Source organism: Tamandua tetradactyla, chromosome X, assembly GCF_023851605.1.
Source record: "Tamandua tetradactyla isolate mTamTet1 chromosome X, mTamTet1.pri, whole genome shotgun sequence".
Classification (NCBI taxonomy): domain Eukaryota; kingdom Metazoa; phylum Chordata; class Mammalia; order Pilosa; family Myrmecophagidae; genus Tamandua; species Tamandua tetradactyla.
In genome coordinates, this window is record NC_135353.1 from 26,982,792 (window position 1) to 27,005,970 (window position 23,179).

Genomic DNA, 23,179 nt, shown 5'->3' on the forward strand with positions numbered 1-23,179 from the left:
ACTCCAAGGGTCCTGTGAAAGTTACTGAGTGCAGCTTCCTTTCAAGGGAGTGTACTATTTGGGACAGCTAGTATTGATTGAGTTGCCCCAGGCCCCACTGTCTTCCTTTATTACATTAGATTATTAGGTGCTTCAGAAAAGAATTATAGAGGACCTTATATATCAGGCTAGGAGGTTTGGAGTTGATCCTATTTAGACTTGATCTTGCAGAGACGTTAAAAGGTTTTAAGCAAAGCAATAACACGGTCACATATGCATTTTGGATAGATCTTTCTGGCTGCTGTCTGGGAGGTGGTTTACACAAAGGCTTTAAGGAGAGACCTATCTGGACGCTACTGCAGTTGTCCAAGCAAAAAGTCACGGAGCCTAAAGAGAGTCTGTAGTGCTAGGAAATGGAGTGGAGAAAAGTAGTCAATAAGACACGTCTCAAAGGTAGAACTCACTAGCCTTTGGTGGGTGGAACAGAGTGAGATTGGGGAGGAGTCAAAGGTGATTGCCCTAGCGTGAAGGGAGAGGGCCCTCCCAGCGAGTCTCCAATCTCCTTGAGGGGAGGGGCGAGGGGAGGGACTGCTTACTGGACCGAGAAGAAAGAAGTTTAGAGCAGAGAAGGAAGAAACCCGGAGAAGCCAGGGGCAACAGCGAGCTCCCATCCCCGCCTCCGACCCGGGCCCAGCCCCAGCCCCACCTCTTCTCCCACTTTCCACCCCTCCCACCCGCCCCCTCCTCCTCCCCCTCCCCCAGACACCGCTCATCCTCGAGGGCGGAGAGAGGTGGCATTTGAGTCCTCCGGTATCCCAGCAGGCAGTGCAGCTTAGAGACGCTGACAAAGGACCGGAGGAGCAGTCGCAGCTGCTTTCCGAGGAGCTCGTGTTCCCGAGGTGAGAGTCCCTCCACCGTCCCGTCACCCACTTCCTCCGACTTGGGGGAAAACGTGGAAGTTCCGCTGCGGAGAGACCCCGCGGAAAGAATGGCCCGTGCCCAAAACGCCAGCTTGGCTCTCCGACTGACAGCCGGGCTCCGCGGCGCCGGGATGCCGGCGGGAGGCGGGGAGGAGGCAGGCGGGGGTCCTGTCCGTTGCCCCGACGCCCCCAGATCCCGGCCCCACGGTCTGGCCAGCTGCTGTGTGTCTCGCTCTTGCCCGGGCGAAGGAAGGTTCGGGTGCCTCCCAGCGCCTGCCCGGCAGAGTTGGGTTGCCCCGGGGATCCGGCTCCGGGGACAACTCTTCGGCGGTCTTTGCGAGGAGGACTGGGGGAGGGAGGTTGGCAGGACAGTCCTCGTCCTTCGTTCTCCTTCCTCCGGCTCAGCGGGACCTCCCCACTCCTCCCACCCGCCTCCAGAGAGCAACTGGAAGGAAATCGGCGAGGCTGGAGCCAGGTGTCCCGGGCTGGCTTCTGCTCTGTTCTCTGTCTGGAGGGGGATGAAAGTGGGGGTGTGGGGACAGGCGGGGTGTGTGTGCGGGGCGGGGAGAGAACGAACGTCTTCTTGGAGTAATGGGGAGGAGGGTTAGGGGATGTGTGGCCTGTATCCTGCCCCCACCCTGGACCTCTGCTCAGGATCCCGACGGTTGCACAAGCTGCTCGGCTGTAAACAGGCTCACATGACCGGCTTCACGTGGAGCGGGCCGGTGTGGGGACCAGGGCTGGGAAGGCTGCGCCCCAGTCAGGTGGGGTTGAAGTCCTAGAACGGACCGTTTTATTCTGTCTCCCCAGCCCCCACCCCCCTCCCCAGCCCTTAATACTCTGCGGTTTCGCCTTTGGATAAAGGAACTGACATCTGTCCTCTCCGGACTGAAATAGAACCTTTGTGCCCCAGGAGAATCGAAGGGACCTCACGTCGGGGAGTGAAAAGGCAAATATTAAGTGAAAACGGTCCTGGATCTTTTTACCTTTACTGGAAGTAAGAGCAATATGCAAATCTGAAAGTTGGGGTCTTGCCCCAAAAGCGATTCTGTTCTTTTGAAATGCATTGGGGATTTTAATGTGAATCCCAGGTAGAGAGAAAGTCTACTTTTTACAGACAGGGCCCACATAGGATTTAATATTTTCTTGATAATAAAAATCTTGTCCAGACTTCCTGTAAGTCCTGGGAAATCCCATTACTTATAGGCTGTTACAGATAGCATATTGAGTAGGGAGTGGACGTCAATTTTTCGATTACTCGTGTATTTGGTATAAAGCAGTGGGAAGTTTGGGAAACAGGAAACAAGGCCAAATGTGTCTTTCAAATTTTTCTTGTCTACATACTCAAACAGGATGTGAGCTTGAACTAGTTTCTGAAGCATTTATAGAACTCAGAATAAGAGGTTTACTCAAACACCAGGATATTTGAAAGTTTGGGATGGTTTTGCTAGAATTCCCTTTCCGTGTGATATATAATATATAATGAAATGTAATGGCAAAGATAGAAAATAGAGCAACTAGCTTATAAAGTAACACATGTTTCTCCCTTAAAATTGTTCATGCACATTTTCTTCTCCCAATTCTTATTTTAAACTTTTTCTCTCATAGGGCTTTGACGTTAACTCCAATTTCTGAAAACGTAAATCAATTAAGAAACTACAAGAAGTGGTGCAAGGGTAGCTCAGTGTTCGAATTCTCCCATCATGCCAGAGACCTGGGTTTGATTCCTAGAGCCTGCTCATGCCAAAGATAAAAGCAAACAAACAAACAAAAAACCTTTTAATAAATCAAAAAGAAAAAAAAATACAAAAACAAAAAGTATATCAAAATAAAAAAAGAAAAGAAAGAAACTACAAGAAAAGCTACACCATCCCCCAATATAAAGTGACTTGCTCCTTTCTGTTTTTTAAATAAGTTTAAAATGGAGAAATTTAAACTATACTAATAACTTACTCTTGGAGGTCCTCAGTTTCTTCATTCATAATCTGAAGGGTTTTTGCCTTAATCTCTAAGGGCTCTTATAGCTCTCAAATTCCAAAAAAAGTACAGTTTTTCTTTGGGAACTGTTCTTGGACAAAATTAAGTTGGTCAAATAAGCCAAGATATTGGTATCAATTAAAATAACCTTTGGTAACCTGGGGCACCCAGAGCCTGATCGGAAATAGGAGGTGCACCTCACAGAATTCTCTTTACGTATTGAATTAGCCCTAGAGGTTGACCTGCTCTCTCTCTCCCCTCCATCAGGAAATTGGAAGTAATCTCAGCTAAATCCTGCCTCCAAAAGTGAGGAGCAACCTCCACTGACTTGACTTTCAAGGCAGAGTACAAAGTCTAATTTTGTCCACTCATTCCAACTTGAATTAAGTGGGCTTTGTGGTTGGTAGTAAAGTTTGAATAAAAAGAGGAAGTCTAGCCGAGTCTCTCACCTTGGCAGTACCTTGGCTAGATCAACAGAACCGGTGTCTAGATTTCAGCTTTTCAGGGTTTAGGAATTTTTTTTTTCATGAAAGATGTACTAGAATTGGGGTGTTTTTATTTAAGCTGAGGGAAGGTTGTTAACAGCTTTAATATGTTCCCATGGTTTTTAAAGATTTAACATTTCCTTCTCCTCCCACCTTATCTCACCCCCCCTTCCCCTCTTTTTTTCTTTTTTTTTTCCTTTAAATGGAAATGACTTGGTTGATGCTTATGAGAACCTATACATACAGGGTCTTATTCGGTTTAACCCTTTAAGGATATTGAATAAAAAATTGAACAGTATTTATTAAAATACAAAAGTACACTTTTCTCACATTACAATCAGTGTTCTTTTGTTGGCTTTCCCAGTCCCCCCACCCAACCCAACCCCTTTCAAATCTGAACCGTTTATTTCCTTTTTTAAAAAATTAGTCTTATTTATCTAAATGAAAGAAGTTACATCATTAAATGGACTAGAATAACAGATCTCTGCCTTCCCCACCCAGGCCCACCCTTTCTGTTCCACCTTCTGTTCCACCCCTTGAGGCAGGCCTGGGAGAGGGAAGCCTCCCCACATTGTGCTACATTCAACCGGACTCCTTGCAGAACTCACTCCCAGCTGCATGTGGGTCACTTGTTTTTACTGTGGCTTTCACATTTTTGTGGCCCCCCCGGTTGGGGAAGACTTCATTACATTAAATGAGGGTTTAGGAACTTAATTTTGTCATCACATCCAGAAATGATCAGTCAGACTTGGGGGCTGATTCACACTAACCAAACTCAAAAGATTTATATGCTAGTACGAATGCCAAGTTTCTAACTTACCGTGGGAGAGAGAGCTGCCGAGTAGGCCAGGAGACTCATGTACAAGCCAGAGCACTCACTGCTCTTGACAATATGGGGGCACATACAGAGATTGCTCTTGACCATTGCCTTTTCTTGAGGCTAGGCACACCACTTGTTTCCTCAAACACCTGGCTAGCAGCTGATACTTGTAATAAGATTGCAGATTCCTTTTATATCAAAAACATTTCAGGTCACATCTTTGTATGGACACATCCTACTCACTTTATTGAATGTGGCTCACCTCTAAAATTTGTTTCCTCTCCATTTCTCCTGCCTTAGTCTGGGTCTTCATGTCTTCACTGGATATTCATTCAATAGTTTTGTTTTTTTTGGGGGGTGGTGCAAGGATAGTTCAGTGGTAGAATTCTCGCCTGGCATGCAGGAGACCCAGGTTCCATTCCTGGCCTATGCACTTCCCCAAAACAACAACAACCACAAAAATTAAGCGAATGGTGGTGCAATAATGGGATAATTACATGAAAAAAGAATGAAATGTGACCCCTGCCATACAACATACAAAAAAGTAGTTTTGTTTCTTTAAGAATTGTAACTACTCAGGTGCCAGGTGCTGTGCTTGATTGTTCAGTAGCAAATGTTCTGTTTAAATCTGATCTGATCAGTTCCCTGCTTAAAGTCCTTCAGAGATTTGCCACTGCCCCCAGAAGTGGCTCTCAAAATTTAGTGTGCATCAGAATCACTTGGAAGGCTTGTTAAAACACAGATGGGTGGTTCAGTGGTAGAATGCTCGCCTTCCATGCGGGAGACCCAGGTTCGATTCCCAGACCATGCACCCCCCCCCCAAAAAAAAAAAAAACACACAGGTGGGTGGGCCCGACCCCAGAATTTCTAATCTGGTATGTCTGCAGTAGGGCCTGAGAATTGGATTTCTAACAAATTCTCAGGTGAAGCTGCAGCTCCTGGTTCAGGGACCACACTTTGAAAACCACTGGCATACAGAAGCCAGTCTAAACCCCCACTCTTGGCTTATGAGACCTTTTACCATCTACATCCAATTTACCTTTCCAGTCTCTCACCACTCTCCACTACACGTGGTATTTTTTTTAAACCATATGCAATGTCAAAGCTCATCTTGAGAGCCCTTTTTGTGTCACTCCACACATTCCTCTTCCTGGAATTCACCCTCCACTCCACTCATATTGAAAACACCCATTTGTTAAGGCAGCCTGCTACTTTATATTCCCTGGACACTTTTTATTTTATACCAATGTTTAAGAAAGGTCCTATCATATCTTAATTATTATGTATATTCTGTTTTTCCTTACTAGACGGTTCTTGGAGGGCTGAGACAATGTTTTCATCTTTTCTCCATATTCTCTAGCACAGTGCCTGGTGTACAAGTGCTCAGTAAATGTTGAGTGAGTTTGTGATTCTGAGACTTCTGAGTGCACTACATATATCAACATATATAGTTCATACAATGAATTAATATGGAGTTCGCCTTGAGAATTGCATATGCATCTTGAAATAACTGAAGGCATATTGGGATGTTGTAAAACAAGGTTTGAAAATCAGTAGTTTGAAAGAAAATGAAATGTGTGCTTTTTTTAAAGACATTACTGTCAGGGTTTTTTTTTTAATCTTAAAACACTACAATACTAAACTTCCACATCTTTAATATGTCCTCACCTATTGCTCTATCATTTATAGCAGTCAGTCCCATTAGTAAGATATTAGATTATGCCAAAAGCCTAAAAAATGCATAAAAACAAAATTGCCTAATATTGAGCAATGGACCATTTAAAATCTAAAGTGGACTTATAGCATCACTTGTGAAAGAGATGACCTTAAGAACATAGCAGCCATTAAAAATCCTAGTTGACAATGCTGGAAATTCAAAGAGGAGAACTGAATTTATGAAATAGGAACGAAAGAAGGGTTTTGGTACTAGAGAGACTAAAGCAAAAGGACTAACTGCTCTTATTTAGTATTTAGTTGTTAACTGGCAAGGGCTGTGCCCAGATAAGGGGGGGCGGGGCTGACCTGAAGGTGGAGCTGGGAACCTTAATCAGAGTAAACAGCAAGAGCTGGGCACAGGTAGTAGCTGTTACACTGTGACCAAGCAAATAGGTCACTAGTTTTCAAACAGTGAACCACTTCAGCGCAAGAATCTTCAACCACCACTTATTTCGCTTGATTCTTCTTACAGTCTCTCAGCCCCCCCCCCCACCATGGGACCAGGTCTGCCAGAGTAAATGAGAATATGCTTTTAAAATGATCTCTATATTCTTTAACAGTCTCCAATTTTGCATCTATGGTGATGAAAGATATTGAAACTCTCCTATTTATCTCATCATCTTACCTTTGTTTTCTGTTCCGAAACAGAAATTCCGAATAAGGAAAATGGAAAATAATCACACTTTGGGGCGCTGATCGTCTTTACCAATGGCCGAAAATATGTGTGTTTAGATGTCAGTGTGTTTAGCCTTCTCTTTGTGGAAGAGTAGTTTGCAAATTGGTCACAAGGTGGTGTGCATACATCAGGTTTTCTTTAAAACTTCATCTCATTCAGGATTGTTTCTTCTGTGCCTTTGGTAAAGAGGAAAAGGACAAGGCAGTTTCCTGAACCATTATTTCCTAGCTGCACTGTTTCTGTGTAAGGTTGAGGGTTTGTTGGATCCTTGGATCTCTAAATATTGGTGGCCCAGTTTGGTACTGAGGAGCCTGGAGTGATGAGAGGGAAAGGAAATGGAAGGGAGGGGAGAGGCATATGGGAGTGCTAATTCTCTCTTGCTGTCCTCTTACTCTAACCCATTCCTTCAATTGGATTCCTTTGCTTGTCTTATATAAACAAAGTTTGTTCAGCTCTGTGGGGGTAGGGGGGTGGTATTCCCTGATGGATGAGACAGTTACTAGCAGAAACCTGTAGATTAGCCGATAGGCTCCACACCTGCTAAGCAAGCGCCCAGCAGTGAGCTTGGTGCTTTGAGGGATGCAAAAGGCCAATATTATAGCATTATGCCTGAGATTTGACTGAGGAGTCAAAATGAACCCACACAAAACAAATGTAAACAAAGCCACACAGTAAGTATATTTAAAATAACGATAAAATAGCAAGCTCCAGGTAGATCAGATTAGTAATGGAAGGAAGGAATTGGAGATGGAATTTGAGCCAGGCTGTGAAGACTAAGATTTTGGTGTGTAGAGAGGAAGAATGGGGCTGTTTTAGTTTCCTAGATGGCTCCAGGAAATACCATGAAATGGGTTGGCTTAACTGTGGGAATTTATTGGCTTACAGTTTTGAGGCCACTAAAATGTCCAAATCAAGGCATCAAGGTGATGTTTTTTTTCCCCAAAGACTAGCTGCCGGTGATCCTTGGCTCCTCTGCCACATGGCAGTCTGCTGTTTTCTCCCTTCTCTGCTGGGTTTCCTTGATTTCAGCTCTTCTTACTTCTGTGGCACGTGCACACGTGTTCTCTCTTACTCTTTCTCTCTGTCTCTGTCTCTCTCTGTTTCCCTGTGTCTCTGTCTCTGTCTTGCTCTCGGTCTCACTCTCCTTCCCTTCCTCTCTCGTCATCCTGTTTATGCAGGACTCCAGTAAGAGGATTAAGACCCATCGTGAATGAGGTGGCTCACACCTTAAGTAGTCTCATCAGAAGGTCTTATGTAGAATGGGTTCACACCCACAGGAATGGATTAGATTTAAGAACATGTTTTTCTGGACTACATACAGCTTCAAACTACCACAGGGGTAAACCGTGGCTATTAATGCCCTAATGAATAGTTACTGACAGTCATAGGTACTATTTCACCATCATGAAAGAAAGGGTGTGGAACGTAGTTAGCAAAATTGTCTCTTGATTTTTCTTTACAAAACGGAATAGGAAATATGGGGGTGTGAGGGTAGTTCAGTGGAGAATTCTCGCCCCCCATGTGGGAGACCCGGATTCAATTCCTGGCCCAAACATTTCCCAAACAAACAAAGAAACCAACAACAACAAAAAAAAACAGTTCAACTAATGGTGCTGCAATAACCGTATACGCACATGGAAGTAGAATGAAATGTGACCCTGCCATAGAGCATACAAAAAAAAAAACCTGAATAGGAAATACGTGAATCAAGATAACGCATACTTGTTTGTAACTTGGATTTTGGATCATCCTTTAAGAACTCTTCTTGAAAAGTGGGGAGATTTTCTAGATAGGAGGGCATGCGTGGCAGTCAGTGTCAGGGAGGTAAGACTTTTGTATTAAGAGGTAGAAATTATTATAGTATGAAGAGAGTATGAGGCCAGAGTCCAGACTTCTGCCACCAATACCCTGTGTGACCTTGGAAAGCCACTTACATATCCTGGGCCTGCTTTCCTCACCAGTAAAATGGGAAGGGTTGTGAGCTAGCTTTCTTTAACTTCGTGGGTGTTTGACTTTTGGAAATCAACCTCGTAAACCAATTTGCAGTCAAGTTTTACCGGCTTAGGATATAATATTTACCCAGGAATTTTGTACTTTATCATTTTTCAGTAAGGACTGGAGAAAAGAGAAAGTGTTAGCCTCTAGAAAACCATCAATTAAAGACTCATGTTAATGCTTCATTAATGTTTGTTGGCAGAGTTGCTATTGCTCTGGTGACCTGGTGTTAATTCCTTTCTAATTTCCATTGGAAGCACTTCAGGAGGGAACTCATATATCTTAGCCAAGATAAGTGATAAATGGGAATAGAGAAATAAGAAGCAGTAAGAATAAAACTGCTCAAAACTGATCAAACATCTCTTTAATGATGACAATATAGACAGCCTATATATGATTCATGGGAAAATGTATACATATTCAAATCGTAAAGAGAAAACTTCAAAAGAAAAAGAATAAGAATTTCTACTAAGCTATTATTCAAATCCAGTAAAATTTCTACTCTGGCCTGCGGTGACTAACCTTCCGCCTCTCTTAAAGTTAGAACTGAGAGTTTAGCACTTGTTTTGTGTGGTTAATTTTGACTTCCCAGGTTTATGAACCATTTCATGCTCTTTTTTTTTCCATCTCATATTCTTTTATAACAAGTTATACATTAGAGTAATATGTTTTTCTAAGTTTGCAATTCATCTTAAAGAAATCTTTGCTTTCTCATTGTAATGAATTTCTGTTTCATGTAAAATTATTTTTAATAATTCAAATCATTCTATTGAACACATAGTTGAAGGTTTCCAATATTTGTTAGAGGATCATAAATTGGAAAATGCAATTAACAGAGACTTTCACATATTGTTTCTGAATTCCCTCTTTTGTTTCAAAATTGGCACTATTTTCAAATTAGGCCCTAATATTGTTATTGTTGTTATTTAAAGGGACTTTTCTTGTTTTGAAAAATATTTTTATTGATATATCTTTACACACATACAGTCCATCCACAGTATATAATCAGTGGCTCACAATATTATCACATAGTTATGTATTCATCATTTTCAGAACATTTGCATCACTCCAGAAAAAGAAATAAAGAGAAAAATAGAAACCTTGTATCCTATACCCTGTACCCTTTCATTGACCACTAGTATTTCAGTCTACCCAATTATTATTTTACCCCTTATCCCCCCATTATCTCTTTATTTTTCCTTATTTTTTTACCAATCTGCCCATATCCTGGATAAAAGGAGCATCAGACACAAGGTTTTCACAAATACACAATCGCATTGTAAAAGCTATGTGGTTATACAATCTTCTTTAAGAATCAAGGCTACTGGTGCACAGCTGTACAGTTTCAGGTACTTCCCCCCAGCCACTCCAGTACACCATAAACTAAAAAGGGGATATCTATAAAATGCATAAGAATAACCTCCAGGACTCTCGACTCTGTTTGAAATCCCTTAGCCACTGAAACTTTATTTTTTTCTCATTTTTCTCTTTCTCCTTTTGTTCAAGAAGGCTTTCTCAATCCCTTGATGCCGGGTCCCAGCTCATCCCAGGTGTCCTATTCCACATTGCCAGGGAGATTTACACCCCTGAGAGTCATGTCCCATATAGGGGGGAGGGCAGTGAGTTCACCTGCCGAGTTGGCCTACAGAGAGGGGCCACATCTGAGCAAAAAAAAGGAGGTTCTCAGGGGGTAACTCTTAGGCATAATTATCAGTAGGCTTAGCTTCCTTGCAGGAATGAGTTTCATAGGGTTGCATCCCAAGATTCAGCGCTCAGTCTATTGAATTGCCTTTCCCCATTGCTTGTGAGAATATCAGGAATTCCCCAGATGGGGAAGTTGAATATTTCCTCCTTTCTCCCCTACCCAAATTACTCTGGAATATATCGGGAATCACATTAACATATATAAACCAACAAGATCTCATGCCCTATTCAAGATTCCATGTACTTATGGTATTCAAGTAAACTGACCATATAAGTTAAATTAGAAAAGTTAAATTGCTATCCAAAATATAAATTTTGCACCAAATAAACATCTCTCCCTTTGGTCTCACACAGAACTTGAAGTTTTAAAATATGGACGATATCATCCTTTATCCTGTATTTATTTTTTTCTCATTTCAAAGTCAACTTTATTGAATTATAATTATACAAACAATAAAATGTACCCATTTTAAGTGTAGAGTTTATGAGTGCTGATAAATGAATACAATCATATAACCACATAATCAAGATATAGAAAATTTCATTACTTATCACTTCAGAAAGTTCTTCGGTACCTCATTACATTCAACCTCCATCCACATTTCCCAGCCACAGGCAATTATACATTTGCTTCTATTACAGATTAGTTTTGATTTTTCTAGAATTTCATTAAAATTAAAAAAATTTTTTTTTAAACAACAGTATACAAACATGAACATTCTTATATGATCATTCCATTCTTGGTATATAATCAGTAACTCACAATATCATCACATAGTTGTATATTCATCACCACGGTCATTTCTTGGAACATTTGCATCAATTCAGAAAAAGAAATAAAAAGAAAACAAAAAAATTCATATATACCATATCCCTTACTCCTCCCTCTCATTACTGCTAGTATTTCCATCTACCCAATATATTGTAGCCTTTGTTTCCCCTATTTTTTTCTATACCCCTTACCACTCTCTTTCATTGATCACTAGCATTTCAATCTACTAAATTTATTTTAACATTTGTTCCCCCTATTATTTATTTATTTTTGATCCATATGTTTTACTCATCTGTCCATACTGTAGATAAAAGAAGCATCAGACACAAGGTTTTCACAATCACATTGTGAAAGCTATTATCATTATACAATCATCTCCAAGAAACATGGCTACTGGAAACAGCTGTACATTTTCAGGTCCTTCCCTCCAGCCTCTCCAATATACCTTAATTAAAAAGGTGATCTCTATATAATATGTAAGAATAACCTGCAGGATAACCTCTCAACTTTGAATTTTCTCAGCCATTGACACCTTATTTTGTCTCATTTCTCTCTTCCCCCTTTTGGTCAAGAAGGTTTTCTCAGTTGCTTGATGCTGAGTCCCAGCTCATTTTAGGATTTTTGTCCCACATTGCCAGGGAGGTTTACACCCCTGGGAATCATGTCCCGCATAGAGAGGGGGAGGGCAGTCTGAGTTTGCTTGTTGTGTAGGCTGAGAGAGAGAGGCCACATCTGAGCAACAGAAGAGGTTCTCTGGGGGTGACTCTCAGGCTTAATTTTAAGTAGGCTTAGCCTATCCTTTGCGGGGATAAGTTTCATATGAATAAACCCCAAGATTGAGGGCTTGGCCTATTACTTTGATTTTCCCCACTGCTTGTGATTATATCAGGAATTCTCCACATGGGGAAGTTGAATTTTCCCCCTTTCTTGCCATTCCCCCAAGTTTACCCTGTATTTTGATTTACCTTTATCCTATCCAGATCAGCTTCATTCATATCTCTATTCAAAGTCTAATCACTTTTTCAGACTTTTCTTTTTTAACCATTGAGTAGGTACTCAGAAGGTTCAGAATTCAAAAGATATAAAAAGGTATTCAGAGAAAATTTCCTTTCCACCCTTTGTCCCCCAAACTCCATTTCTCTCTCCAGAGGCGATCAGTGTTAATCAGTTTCTGGGGTATCTTTCCACAGATATTTTATCCATGTCCAAGAAAAATAGGTTTACATAGTGTTTTAGTTTATAAGCTGCTGGATTGCAACATACCAGAAATGGAACGACTTTTAAAAATAGGAATTTATTAAGTTGCAGGTTTACAGTTCTAAGGCTGCAAAAATGTCCAAACTAAGGCATCCAGGTGAAGATACCTTAACTTCAAAGAAAGGGCCGATGAAGTTTGGGGTTTCTCTCCTCAATACAAAAGACTTCCCCAGGGGCATTTTCCTTCTTCAGCCTCCAAAGGTCTCTGCTGTTTGGTTCTGTTGGCTCTGAGCTTTTTCTGAAATGGTTCCCTCTTAAAGGGCTCCAGTAAGCAGCGCTGCCTTGAATGGGTAGAGACGCAACTCCATGGAAACAACCTAATCAAAAGTTACCACCCATAGTTGGGTGGGTCACATCTCCATGGGAACAATCAAAAAGCTCTCACCCAGCAATATTGAATGAGGATTAAAGGACATGGCTTTTCTTGGGAACATAGTAGGTTCAAACTGGCACACATCTTTTTTTTTTTTTTTTTTTTTACATATTCTTTCATCTCCCTTTTTCGTACAAATGGTAACACCCTAGGTACTACATTGCACCTTGCTTTTCTTACTTAGTCCTACATCCTAAGCTCATTCCATAACCACACTACTCATAGAGCTTCCTGTTTATTTTTGACAGATATCTGGTATCCCAATGAATGGATACACCATACTTTATATAATGAATCACTTATTAATAGGCAATTCAGCTGTTTCCAATATTTTGCCATTAATAACACACCCTTACTGAGTGCAAAGCTCTGTTCTATGTGCTTGACAGAAATTATGTTTTTGTCAGTGCTGTAAAGAAGACATGATTTCACACATGGGTGATAAATTCCTAGAAGTAGAATCTCTAGATCTGAGGGTACATGTATTTAATTCTGGTAGGTGTAGTGGTTGGAACCATTTACATCCCAAGAATGTGCCTTATTGGTCTCACCACTTACTGTCAAAAATTTTAATTCTTGCCAACCTGATGGGGAAAAAAATGTATCTCAATGTAGCTTTAGGTTGCATGTCTCTTTTGTGAGTGAGAATAAGGATCCTCTTGTAAGTTAAAGAACAATTTATGTGTCCTTTTCTATAAAATATATTCTTTGCACATTTATATTGAGTTTTTGGTCTTAGTGATTCGAAGGTTCTCTATAGTTAGGAAAATTAGACATTGTCTATGAGTTACAAATGTTTTTGCTTTGCTTATAGTTCTTTCCCATTTAGAATTTTAAAACATTTTTAAGTAGTTGAATTCATTAATATCTTGTGGCTTCTCGTTTTATGTCATTGTTAGAAAGCCCTTAAACTGAGATTTTATAAGAAAATATTTTCCATAGTTTCTTCTAGTGCTTTTATGGTTTCATTTTTTACATTTAAAGCTTTGATCTATTTGGAATTTACCCTGGTATAAGGTATGATGGATAAAATACAACTTTTTTTTTTTATTTAGATAGATACCTGCTTGTACCAAATTCTATTGAATTCCCCACAAATTAGAGGTGTCACTTTTTATCATAAGCAACCTTCTCATCTTAAAAGAGTTTTAAAATGAGCCATTGATTGCATACCAAGTATGGAATATTCATATGTTAAGAATGTTCATGTTTGGATGTTGTTTGGTTTTACCAATACAAAATATGAGGTGCTGTGCTAGTTTGAAGCTATTATGTACCCCAGAAAAGCTACACCTTTAATCCTCATTCAGCATTTCTGGGCGGGAGCTTTTTGATTGTTTCCATGGAGATGTGACCCACCCAATTGTGGGTGGTAACTTTTGAGTAGATGATTTCCATGGGGATGTGTCTCCACCCATTCAAGGTGGGGTTGCTTACTGGAGCTTTTTAAGAGGGAACCATTTTGGGAAAAGCTTCAGAGCCAACAGAACCAGAGACCTTTGAAGATGCAGAAGGCAAATGCCCCCAGGGAAGCCTTATGAAATGAGAAGAGAAAGCTAGCAGACCATGTGCCTTTCCAGGTGACAAAGGTGTTGTGGACCCATTGGCCTTTCTCAAATCAAGGTCTCTTTCCCTGGATTCTTCAGACATTTTCATGACCTTAGAACTGTAAACTTGCAACTTAATAAATTCCTCTTTTTAAAAGCCATTCCGTTTCAGGTAGATTACATTCTGGCAGCTTTTGCAAACTAAAACAGATGGTGAATATTATTTAGTGATGTCAAATTTGGATGTCTGATTCCTCATAATCAAGCTTCCTAAGGAAGTAAAGAGCTTATTCTTTTCTACTGAAAAGAAATAATGCATCAAACTTCTGAAAGCACATTGTCCACATAGAAATGTATGGCTCTCAGCAAAAGAAAGATATTCAGAGCAAACAGAAACTCAAAATCAAAATTATTTAATCATATGGTTTTCAGAATATTCTTAGTTTTATTTTATTGAAATAGCCAAACAGTTCAGTATAATGGAAAGTATGCTGGACTAGGAGCCAGGAGGCCTGCTGACATTGTTTTTGTGTCTCAGTCTGGTCTCTTCATCATTTAATAATAATCATGATGATGATAAAACAACATACATCTAAAGCATTGCCACAATGAGTGTTATCTAATGTAATTTACATATATTAATTCATTCAGTATATAATTAATTTAAAAATTTGTAGTTTCATATGAATTCAAATGTTAGATATTGTTAAAAATGCCAATAAGCATAGATAATCTCTAAAAGCCCTTTCAGCTCATTAAAAAGAAAACAAAATAACAAAACCCAATACTGTTAGGAACTACATGCTAATTATAAAGCATATGGATAAAAATGGAATTATTATCTGAGACAGCTTGTGGATTAACCCCTTCCCCAGCATCATTCCCTCTTTTTTTTTAAACATTTGTTCTCCCTATTTATTTTTTATCCATATTTTTTACTCATCTGTCCAGACCGTAGATAAAAGGAGCATCAGACGCAAGGTTTTCACAATTACACAGTCACATTGCGAAAGCTATATCATTATACAGTCATCTTCAAGAAACATGGCTACTGGAACACAGCTCTACAGTTTCAGGCACTTCCTTCTAGCCTCTCTAATACACCTTAAACTAAAAAGGGGATATTTTTATAATGCATAAGAGTAACCTCCAGGATAACCTCTTGACTCTGAAATCTCTCAGCCACTGACACTTAATTTTGTCTCATTTCTCTCTTCCCTCTTTTGGTTGAGAAGTTTTTCTCAATCCCTTGATGCTGAGTCCCAGCTCATTCTAGGATTTCTGTCCCACGTTGCCAGGGAGGTTTATACCCCTGGGAGTCATGTGCCCTGTAGAGAAGGGGAGGGCAGTGAGTTCGCTTGCAGTCCAACATTCCCCCTTCCACTCACCTTTCTAGGCCTTTGCATATGCTGTTCCTTTAGTCTGAATGTCTGCTCTATACCCCCATCCCCACCCCAGCCTCCCCCCGCCCAGCCTCACCCCCCTCTACAACACATAAGCATATAACCTTCTTTTCTTTTAGGATCACCTTGAATGTCATCTCCTGTTCTCTCACCCAGGCAGAATTATTCGCGTAGTCTTCTCATTTCCTAGCCCTTGATATACATTGGTGAGCATTATAATAGAGGTAGCATAAATGTCTTATCAGTTAGAGTTGAGTTTCTTGAGGGCAGAGTCAGTGCATTATACATTTGTATGTCTCTGTTCAGCTCTTGGCATAGTACCTGGTGTATAACAGGGATTCAGCTGAAAGAAATGAATAAATATTTGAGTAAGTGATTATGTAGTGTCCTAGTTGATAAAAGTTGGTTGTGAAGACATCAGTCAGAATCAGAACAAAAAAGCTCCCTTATTGCGGGTAAAAACAAACCATTTATTCATTTGCTGTATTTCTCTTTGAATGTGCAAGAACCTGAACTCATAGTATTAAATGGTTTATAGCTTATTTTAAAGGTGTGATCCACACCTGAGTGGAAATCAGACATTTGCTATGATTGTGGGTTTTAGCTTTTGTATTTTATTTAAAAGCGACACTTAAGGGTGCTAGCTAAATAAGAATATTGTTGATTAAAATTAGGTTAGGAAATGAATACAGAAACAGAAATTATCAGACAGACTTCTGCCAGCTACAACTATCTGGAACATATTCAAGAAGCCCAGAAGGAATGCAAAAAGGCCTCTGAAGTTGGAGGAAAACACTTCTCACAAAGCCTGTGTCCTTGACGTTGGAGGGGAAGCTCTGTGACCCTTTCATGCCAAAGCCTACTCACTGATGTTGAATTTTCATAGAAAACTCAAAAGGACTGCTTAGTAAGTTTGGATATTTGGCCCCTTTTTCAAGAGATTTTAGCTTGTTTTGGATTTCAGTAGAAGAAAAGATGAAAAGAACTTTCCCAGCCATGCTGCTCAGAAAGTACTAAATAAAACAATGTTGAGTTGAGTGTAAACATGACTCTCATGTTTTTCTCCCGTAAATCATGGGAACTTACTTTATTTTTTATTTTTTATTGTTTAAGAATTCTGATTGGCACACATAAAATTCAGTTGTGGCAATACTTATTATTCTTTTAATCTGAGGTTTAAAAATTGTGTTGTCCCTTTGATCTTCCCTCTTTGAAAGGGGTGATTAATTTGAGATAGAAAGCCTTTATTCTTTTATCCAAGTATTTATGTATTTTATCATAAGTTGAAATCTTGAATGTGAAAGGAGCATGTGCAAACTTCTTTGCATAGTTTGGTAAGCTGTGTAAGTAAGCCAGGAGGAAAAGTCAAAAGTCATGTTTAGATGATTTGGGGACCTATTTCAATGCATGCTGAACATTTTATTTTTTTTGAGGTGGGAGCAGGGATTAATGAAAACAAAAATCATTTGTTTTTTTCTTTCTCTCTTTCTCCTTCATTTTCTAGATTGCCAAAATGCTTTGGAGTTTTTAATTGAATCTAAGAAAAGTCCAGAATAGACGAGACTGTAGAAACAGAAGCTGTAGCAAGAGTGGATTAGTGCCAATGCATCAACAAAAAAGACAACCAGAGTCAGTGGAAGGAAATCTTCCTGTTTTTGTATTTCCCACGGAGCTAATATTTTATGCAGATGATCAGTCAACACATAAGCAAGTGTTGACTCTGTATAATCCCTATGAGTTTGCCTTAAAGTTCAAAGGTAAGTCTCCTAGCTGCATTTGAAGGTTTTTAACTAGTCTCTACAACTTTTATACTTGTAGAAACTGTTTAAAAAAGAAAACAACACTAATGGCCATTGTGACTTTTTCTTTCAGTTTTGTGTACTACTCCAAATAAGTATGTTGTCGTTGATGCTGCAGGTGCAGTAAAGCCTCAGTGTTGTGTGGATATGTAAGTCACACCACTTCCCAGTAGCATGTTTTAAGTGTGCTAATATTTATGTTTCTGACTTGTAAAAGCTTTTTTCAAAGAAGTTGTTTCCACATAAGTGTGCATTACATTTTGTATTTTTTTGCTGACAGTTTAAACCCATCAAAATTAGCTTTAAGAAGCTCCTAAGAAATTGTGAACAAGGTGACCAAATACTTAATATTATTTCATTGTATTGGAGCTAAGGCGGGTGTGAATATTTCCATGAACATTTCTTCATTGTAATGGTTTTATTGTAGCAAATGCATCTATGAAAGTGAAGTTCTGACTTATTTCCTTAAATATCTCCAGCTATTCTAATTTTAGGGAATGTAGCTTTCTTTGGAACATCCTGCTATTATAGTAACATTTAGGAAACTTACTAATACTGCACTCTAACAGCAATAGTAAGGTAAACACATCTGAAGTGATTCAGCTAATAAGCCTGAAAGTTAGTCTATACAAACAGGAAGAAGTGTGTAACTTACTCATCAGTAAAAGGTTATCTGAGCTCTTCCGGATAATTTCATCTTAGAGTGTCAGTTAAATGATTGTTTGTTCAAGCTGTTCATATTTAATTTTCACTTTAGAACTGTGCTGACCAGATGGAATCATTGACTGGCCACAAATTTAAGCTACTGAGTAAACCTCATTCTTTTAAATCTTCTCTGAGGACAAGAGGCAGAAGTTTTTCTTTGGAATACATTTTCATTATCTTAGAGCACTAAAATGATGTATCTCTGAGAATGTGTTTTTGCATATTGCTTTTTTTATTATTAATTTTCAAATTTTTTTAAAATACAAAAAAACACCAAACAAATGCAAACATTCTTAACTTTTGATCATTCCGTTCTACATATATAATCAGTAATTCACAATATCATCACATAGTTGCATATTCATCATCATGATCATTTCTTGAAACATTTGTACCTATTCAGAAAAAGAAATACAAAGAAAACAGAAAAAATTTCATACATACCCTACCCCTTACCCCTCCCTTTCATTGATCGCTAGCATTTCAATCTAAATTTATTTTAACATTTGTTCCCCCTATTCTTCATCTTTATTCCATATTTGTGCATTGTTTTTGATTTTCAGTAAGTACACAGTAGGCAAGGGCTATTCTGAAGAAATATAGTCTCTTGCCAAAGTAATGTGTTTCCTTTGACCAAATTGTTTTGTGCTCTCTAATAAGAACAAAGTAAAAGAAATGGAATTGCAGATAGCTCAGATAAAAATTTCATTGCATTATGCTTTTCCTCTTCATATGAAAGTGTTCTGAGAGCCTTGTTGCATCAGTCATAGTGGATTTATTCAGTTGTTTATTTTCATTTGTGTGTGCAGAATTCAGTTTTAAGTCTAGGGTGAGGTTTGTCTCTTGAACAGTAAATAAGCAGTGCTGACATTTATGAGACTTGTGCAGAGAAGAAATAATTTCATATATTCCTATTTAGTACATATTTCTGCCCACAGATATCCAGGAAAAAAGCCATTGCTAGAAGCAATTTTCTTTACCCGTCACTTTTATCTAAGACTTTTATTCTTTGTTTTAGGGTTTGTGCTTTCATCAAATATTTCAGAAGTACCCATTTCTTTTTTTAGTGATATTGTACTTCCTTTTTTAGCATCATCAGCAAATTTCTATATTTGAGTATTCTGTTGGAGTCAGTTAATATTGTTTTATTGTATTGAAATCTCTTGCTGCATGCCGTTCGACAGGCCCCCAGAAACTTAAATAGCATTTGTTATTTTTTGATGTTTCCAGTGTGATTCGTCATAGAGATGTTCGATCCTGTCACTATGGTGTAATAGACAAATTCCGTCTCCAAGTTTCTGAGCAAAGCCAGAGGAAGGCTTTAGGAAGGAAAGAAGTTGTTGCTACTCTTCTTCCATCTGCAAAAGAACAACAAAAGGAAGAAGAGGAAAAAAGAATAAAGGAGCATTTAAGAGAAAGTTTATTTTTTGAGCAGTCGTTTCAACCAGGTAGTTTTGGGTTGTTTTTTAAGCCCTTTTGAGATCGTAACACGTTTCTAACTTTATAAAAATCAGGGAACTAAGAATCATTGCGAGAAAAATAATCTTTTAAAACTTGCTTCTTGTTGCCTTGTAAACGTATTCAACCACTTCAAAACTGAACCTAGGGATTGGGTGTCTTTTGAAATAGAGTGAGAATCCTAGGGCTGGACTCTCAGAGGAGAAAATACCCCTCATTGGACTAAGCTAGGAGGAGAAGGCAAATGTTGCCATAACCTTTTAAATACATACATATGTATAAGTCTGAGTCTGCAGGCACCATACGTTGATACTAGTACAATTTGGCAATTATATACTTTAGTTTCTATGACTTTCCTATATCCTTTCTCATTTAATTAGTTTGAAGAAGGAGAAAGATTGTGTTTGGCAACAGACCAAGCTTAGTACACTGTTCATATTATTTTGAAAAAAATCTCATTAAAGTCGAAGTTAATTAAACTAAGTAGATTATAATATCCCCTGTGGGCTATTAATTGAATCCCTCTCCATTCCTCATTTCCTTCCAGTTTAGATATTCAGAAGTGTTATGATATATTCTTTCAACATTGATGCTACCCTCATATTCAACTCTTTGGATGTCATTCCAAAACTTAACAAAACCTGCCTCTTAACTTCTCATTGTTTTTCCCCCAACCCTATTATAAGAGGAGGATGATAGCATTTTCCATAGAAAAACCTGGAAACTGTTTGATAGTGATATATCAATATGGTATAGCCGCTGTCCTTGGAGTTAAACATTATATATGAGGGATTAAAAAAAAAATTTTCCTGTCATTAGAGTAATTCATAGATCCCTATCAGTTTGTTCATCTTAGAATGTTTATTTCAATAAGGCAAGGAGTAGTGCCTCTTTGATTTACTGTAGCCGAGTGTCTTTTTAGTCCATGTAGGCAGTGCTCAGATTTTCCAGTGACACCATTTTATACCAGAAAAATGTAGAAGGCTAGAAGCTCAGTAGTAGCTAGGAGAGTGTTCTCTTCTCAGTTATTAACTGTCAGGATCACTTTTATTATCTTTTGAAGCTGAAAGAGAATCTCTGTTCTACTTTGATGTCACTCAAGTATAGCAAAGTTGCCTTTTTTATTTATGAAATGCAAGATTCCCCTTTTTAAATACCTTCTCTAGAACAAGAAGGCATTTGGTTTTTGACATTAAACTCGTAACTTAAAAGAAAGAGGTCATTGGAGATCATTTTGATATTCAATGGGCTGGTTGAGTAGCCCAGAATAATAAGATTTAAAGCTTAGCTATAATATGGAATGTGTATGGAGAGTGTGATTCCTTTTAGATTTTTAACTTATCAGAATTCAGGTGAAACGTATCCTTAAAGGGCTAAATAATAACAACACACATTAACTGAGATTTTCTAATTCTTGTTTCATTTTTCTAATGAAACTTTGGCACCTAAAATATATTAGGGAATTCTTCCAGTTGTAAAATTGGGGTAGGGTAGATGAATGAGGTTAGGTAGCATTGGCATATATCATGGTGGTCTCGGTTTTGAAAGCAAAAAAGTCTCCAGACCATTCAGATCAGGAAGTTCTATGAAGGCAAATGCCTAATTTGTCGTGTTTACCATCATGTTCTCATAATGCCGGACACAGAATAGTTATACAGTAAATCTGTGTTGAATGGGCTGAATTAGGAAGGCTGGGCTTCACATTTTGTACAGGGCCATTGGATTGATTTTCTTTGACCTACAACACTCCCATGAAGGCCATGCCAGAGTCAAGCCCCATCCACAGTCCTGGCCTGTGTTGCCCATTTACGGGTAGTTACCCCATTGTTTCTAGTAATTTAGCAGGAAATTGAGTAAAGTTTTCTTCTTTAGCAGAGTATAATGATGACTGATTTAGCCTATGTTGAAGAAGTGATTTTTCTAGTATCACTATTAGAAATATCACCCCTATCTATTAAATTAATAATAAATTGTTTGTGGTTTCCAGTATATGGGATTCTGAGGTTCTTTCATCAAGTTTGTTGGAACTGAAATGCTGAAACAAACTGAGATTGCTTTCTGAGAGGTTTTTAAATGCCACTGTTTTTACTAGTCTTTAGCTTCGGAACCATTTCTGCAGAAGCATGCTGTGAAAGTATTGTAAGTGTAACAATGCTGTAAGACTCAGTGTTAGCTGAAAAATGGTTGAAGGCTGCCTTGTGAAAAGTTTTGGATTTCCAAATATATTGAAAGTCAGTAAATGAAGTTCATTGTGTAAAAGAAATTAGAGCCGTTACAAATTTCCAAAAGGCAAAAAGTATCTATAATCTCATGCACGTGACGAATCTATGTAAATGTTCTGTTACTTTCCTGATCTTGACCATTTTTATAAACACAATTTTGTATTTTTTCTTTTTTTTTCCAATTAGTGGAAATGTAAGAGAAACCCACTAAGTACACTTTCACAAAACACCAATGCTAAGGTTATTAAAAATACATTTTGAGAGATCCAACTGTATCTTGGAGGTTTTGTCTTAATTATATTATTAATGAACTACTTTGTGTGTTTGAGTCTGTGCCCTCTGGCTTAAGAAAATTATACTCTGTATTATTATTTATAATAACAAAAAACTGAAAATGACCTAAAAGTCCATCCATTTGGGATTGGTAAACTTAATGAATATCCATAAGGTAGAATACCAAGCAGGCATTTAAAAGGATCTGATAGAATGATAAATGGCTATATATTGACATAGAAAGAGGTTAAAATATATTTCTGAGTGAGAAAAAAATAAAGTTATGGAATGATCTGTAAAATATGGTCCTATGTATGTAAAAATAATTCTTTTACATGTATACAAAAACCATGTAGTTTCAGTAAAAAATCTACTTCCATTTTGAAAAATGCCAAGCATTTATACAAATATTTTCAGAATTTCTTTACTAAAAATCCCTTCAAATTACCTTTGTTGTGGGTTTGCACCGAGTGCTGCTGTTGTTATAAAGCGGTGTTTTCCTTAAATTCATCCTTGCAATGAACATAAGTATAAAGGTGCTTCATTTATTAGTTAAAGACCTGTTCTTAAGTATTTATGCTATTACTTCATCTCAAGCAATAATCTCTGTAAAATTTGAATTTGTTTCCAGCTCTTTGGCTTTGGTGAGGTTCAAGTAAACTTTGCACAACAGCTAAGGTATTAATAATTTAGAAAAGCTCCATTTAATAATAAAATGATAAAATAATAAAATGAACAGTGTTATTTCATTAATAAAACCACAAGGGTGGGCCACGGTGGCTCAGCAGGTAAGAATGCTTGCCTGTCAAGCCCGAGGACCTGGGTTCGATTCCCGGTGCCTGCCCATGTAAAAAAATAAATAAATAAAAAAATAAAACCACAAATATTGTGTGGCCATTGGCTATTCCTTTTAATAAAAGGAAGGATAATGGGAAAAGCCCATTGCAGTTATTGGATTTCTTAAAAATACAGGTATGTACATTGTATGCCTACAGCTAGAAATGTAGAAAGGCAGGTCTGGAAACATATTTTATAGAAATTTTATTTGCCACTTACTGTTTCTGCTGCTTTCTTACTGTTCCACTATAAGTGGGGTAG

At 38.4% G+C, this 23,179-nt stretch overlaps 1 protein-coding gene across 7 annotated transcripts in view; it reads left to right on the forward strand.

The window, feature by feature from the left end:
* Positions 1-730: 730 nt before the first annotated feature.
* The window catches only part of MOSPD1 (motile sperm domain containing 1), a 28,775-nt gene continuing 6,326 nt past the window's right edge, over positions 731-23,179 (forward strand). Inside the window, exons 1-6 of one of the 7 annotated variants that reach the window (XM_077146237.1) lie at positions 731-878; positions 1,710-1,896; positions 16,299-16,531; positions 17,129-17,381; positions 17,497-17,572; positions 19,359-19,576. In XM_077146237.1, coding sequence (XP_077002352.1) covers positions 17,228-17,381; positions 17,497-17,572; positions 19,359-19,576 — 448 coding nt within the window. In that variant the 5' untranslated portion in view covers positions 731-878; positions 1,710-1,896; positions 16,299-16,531; positions 17,129-17,227. Of the gene's footprint in view, positions 879-1,709; positions 1,897-15,743; positions 15,831-16,298; positions 16,532-17,128; positions 17,382-17,496; positions 17,573-19,358; positions 19,577-23,179 lie in introns of all 7 variants that reach the window. The other 6 variants (XM_077146238.1, XM_077146243.1, XM_077146242.1 and 3 more) reach the window with 6 other exon arrangements.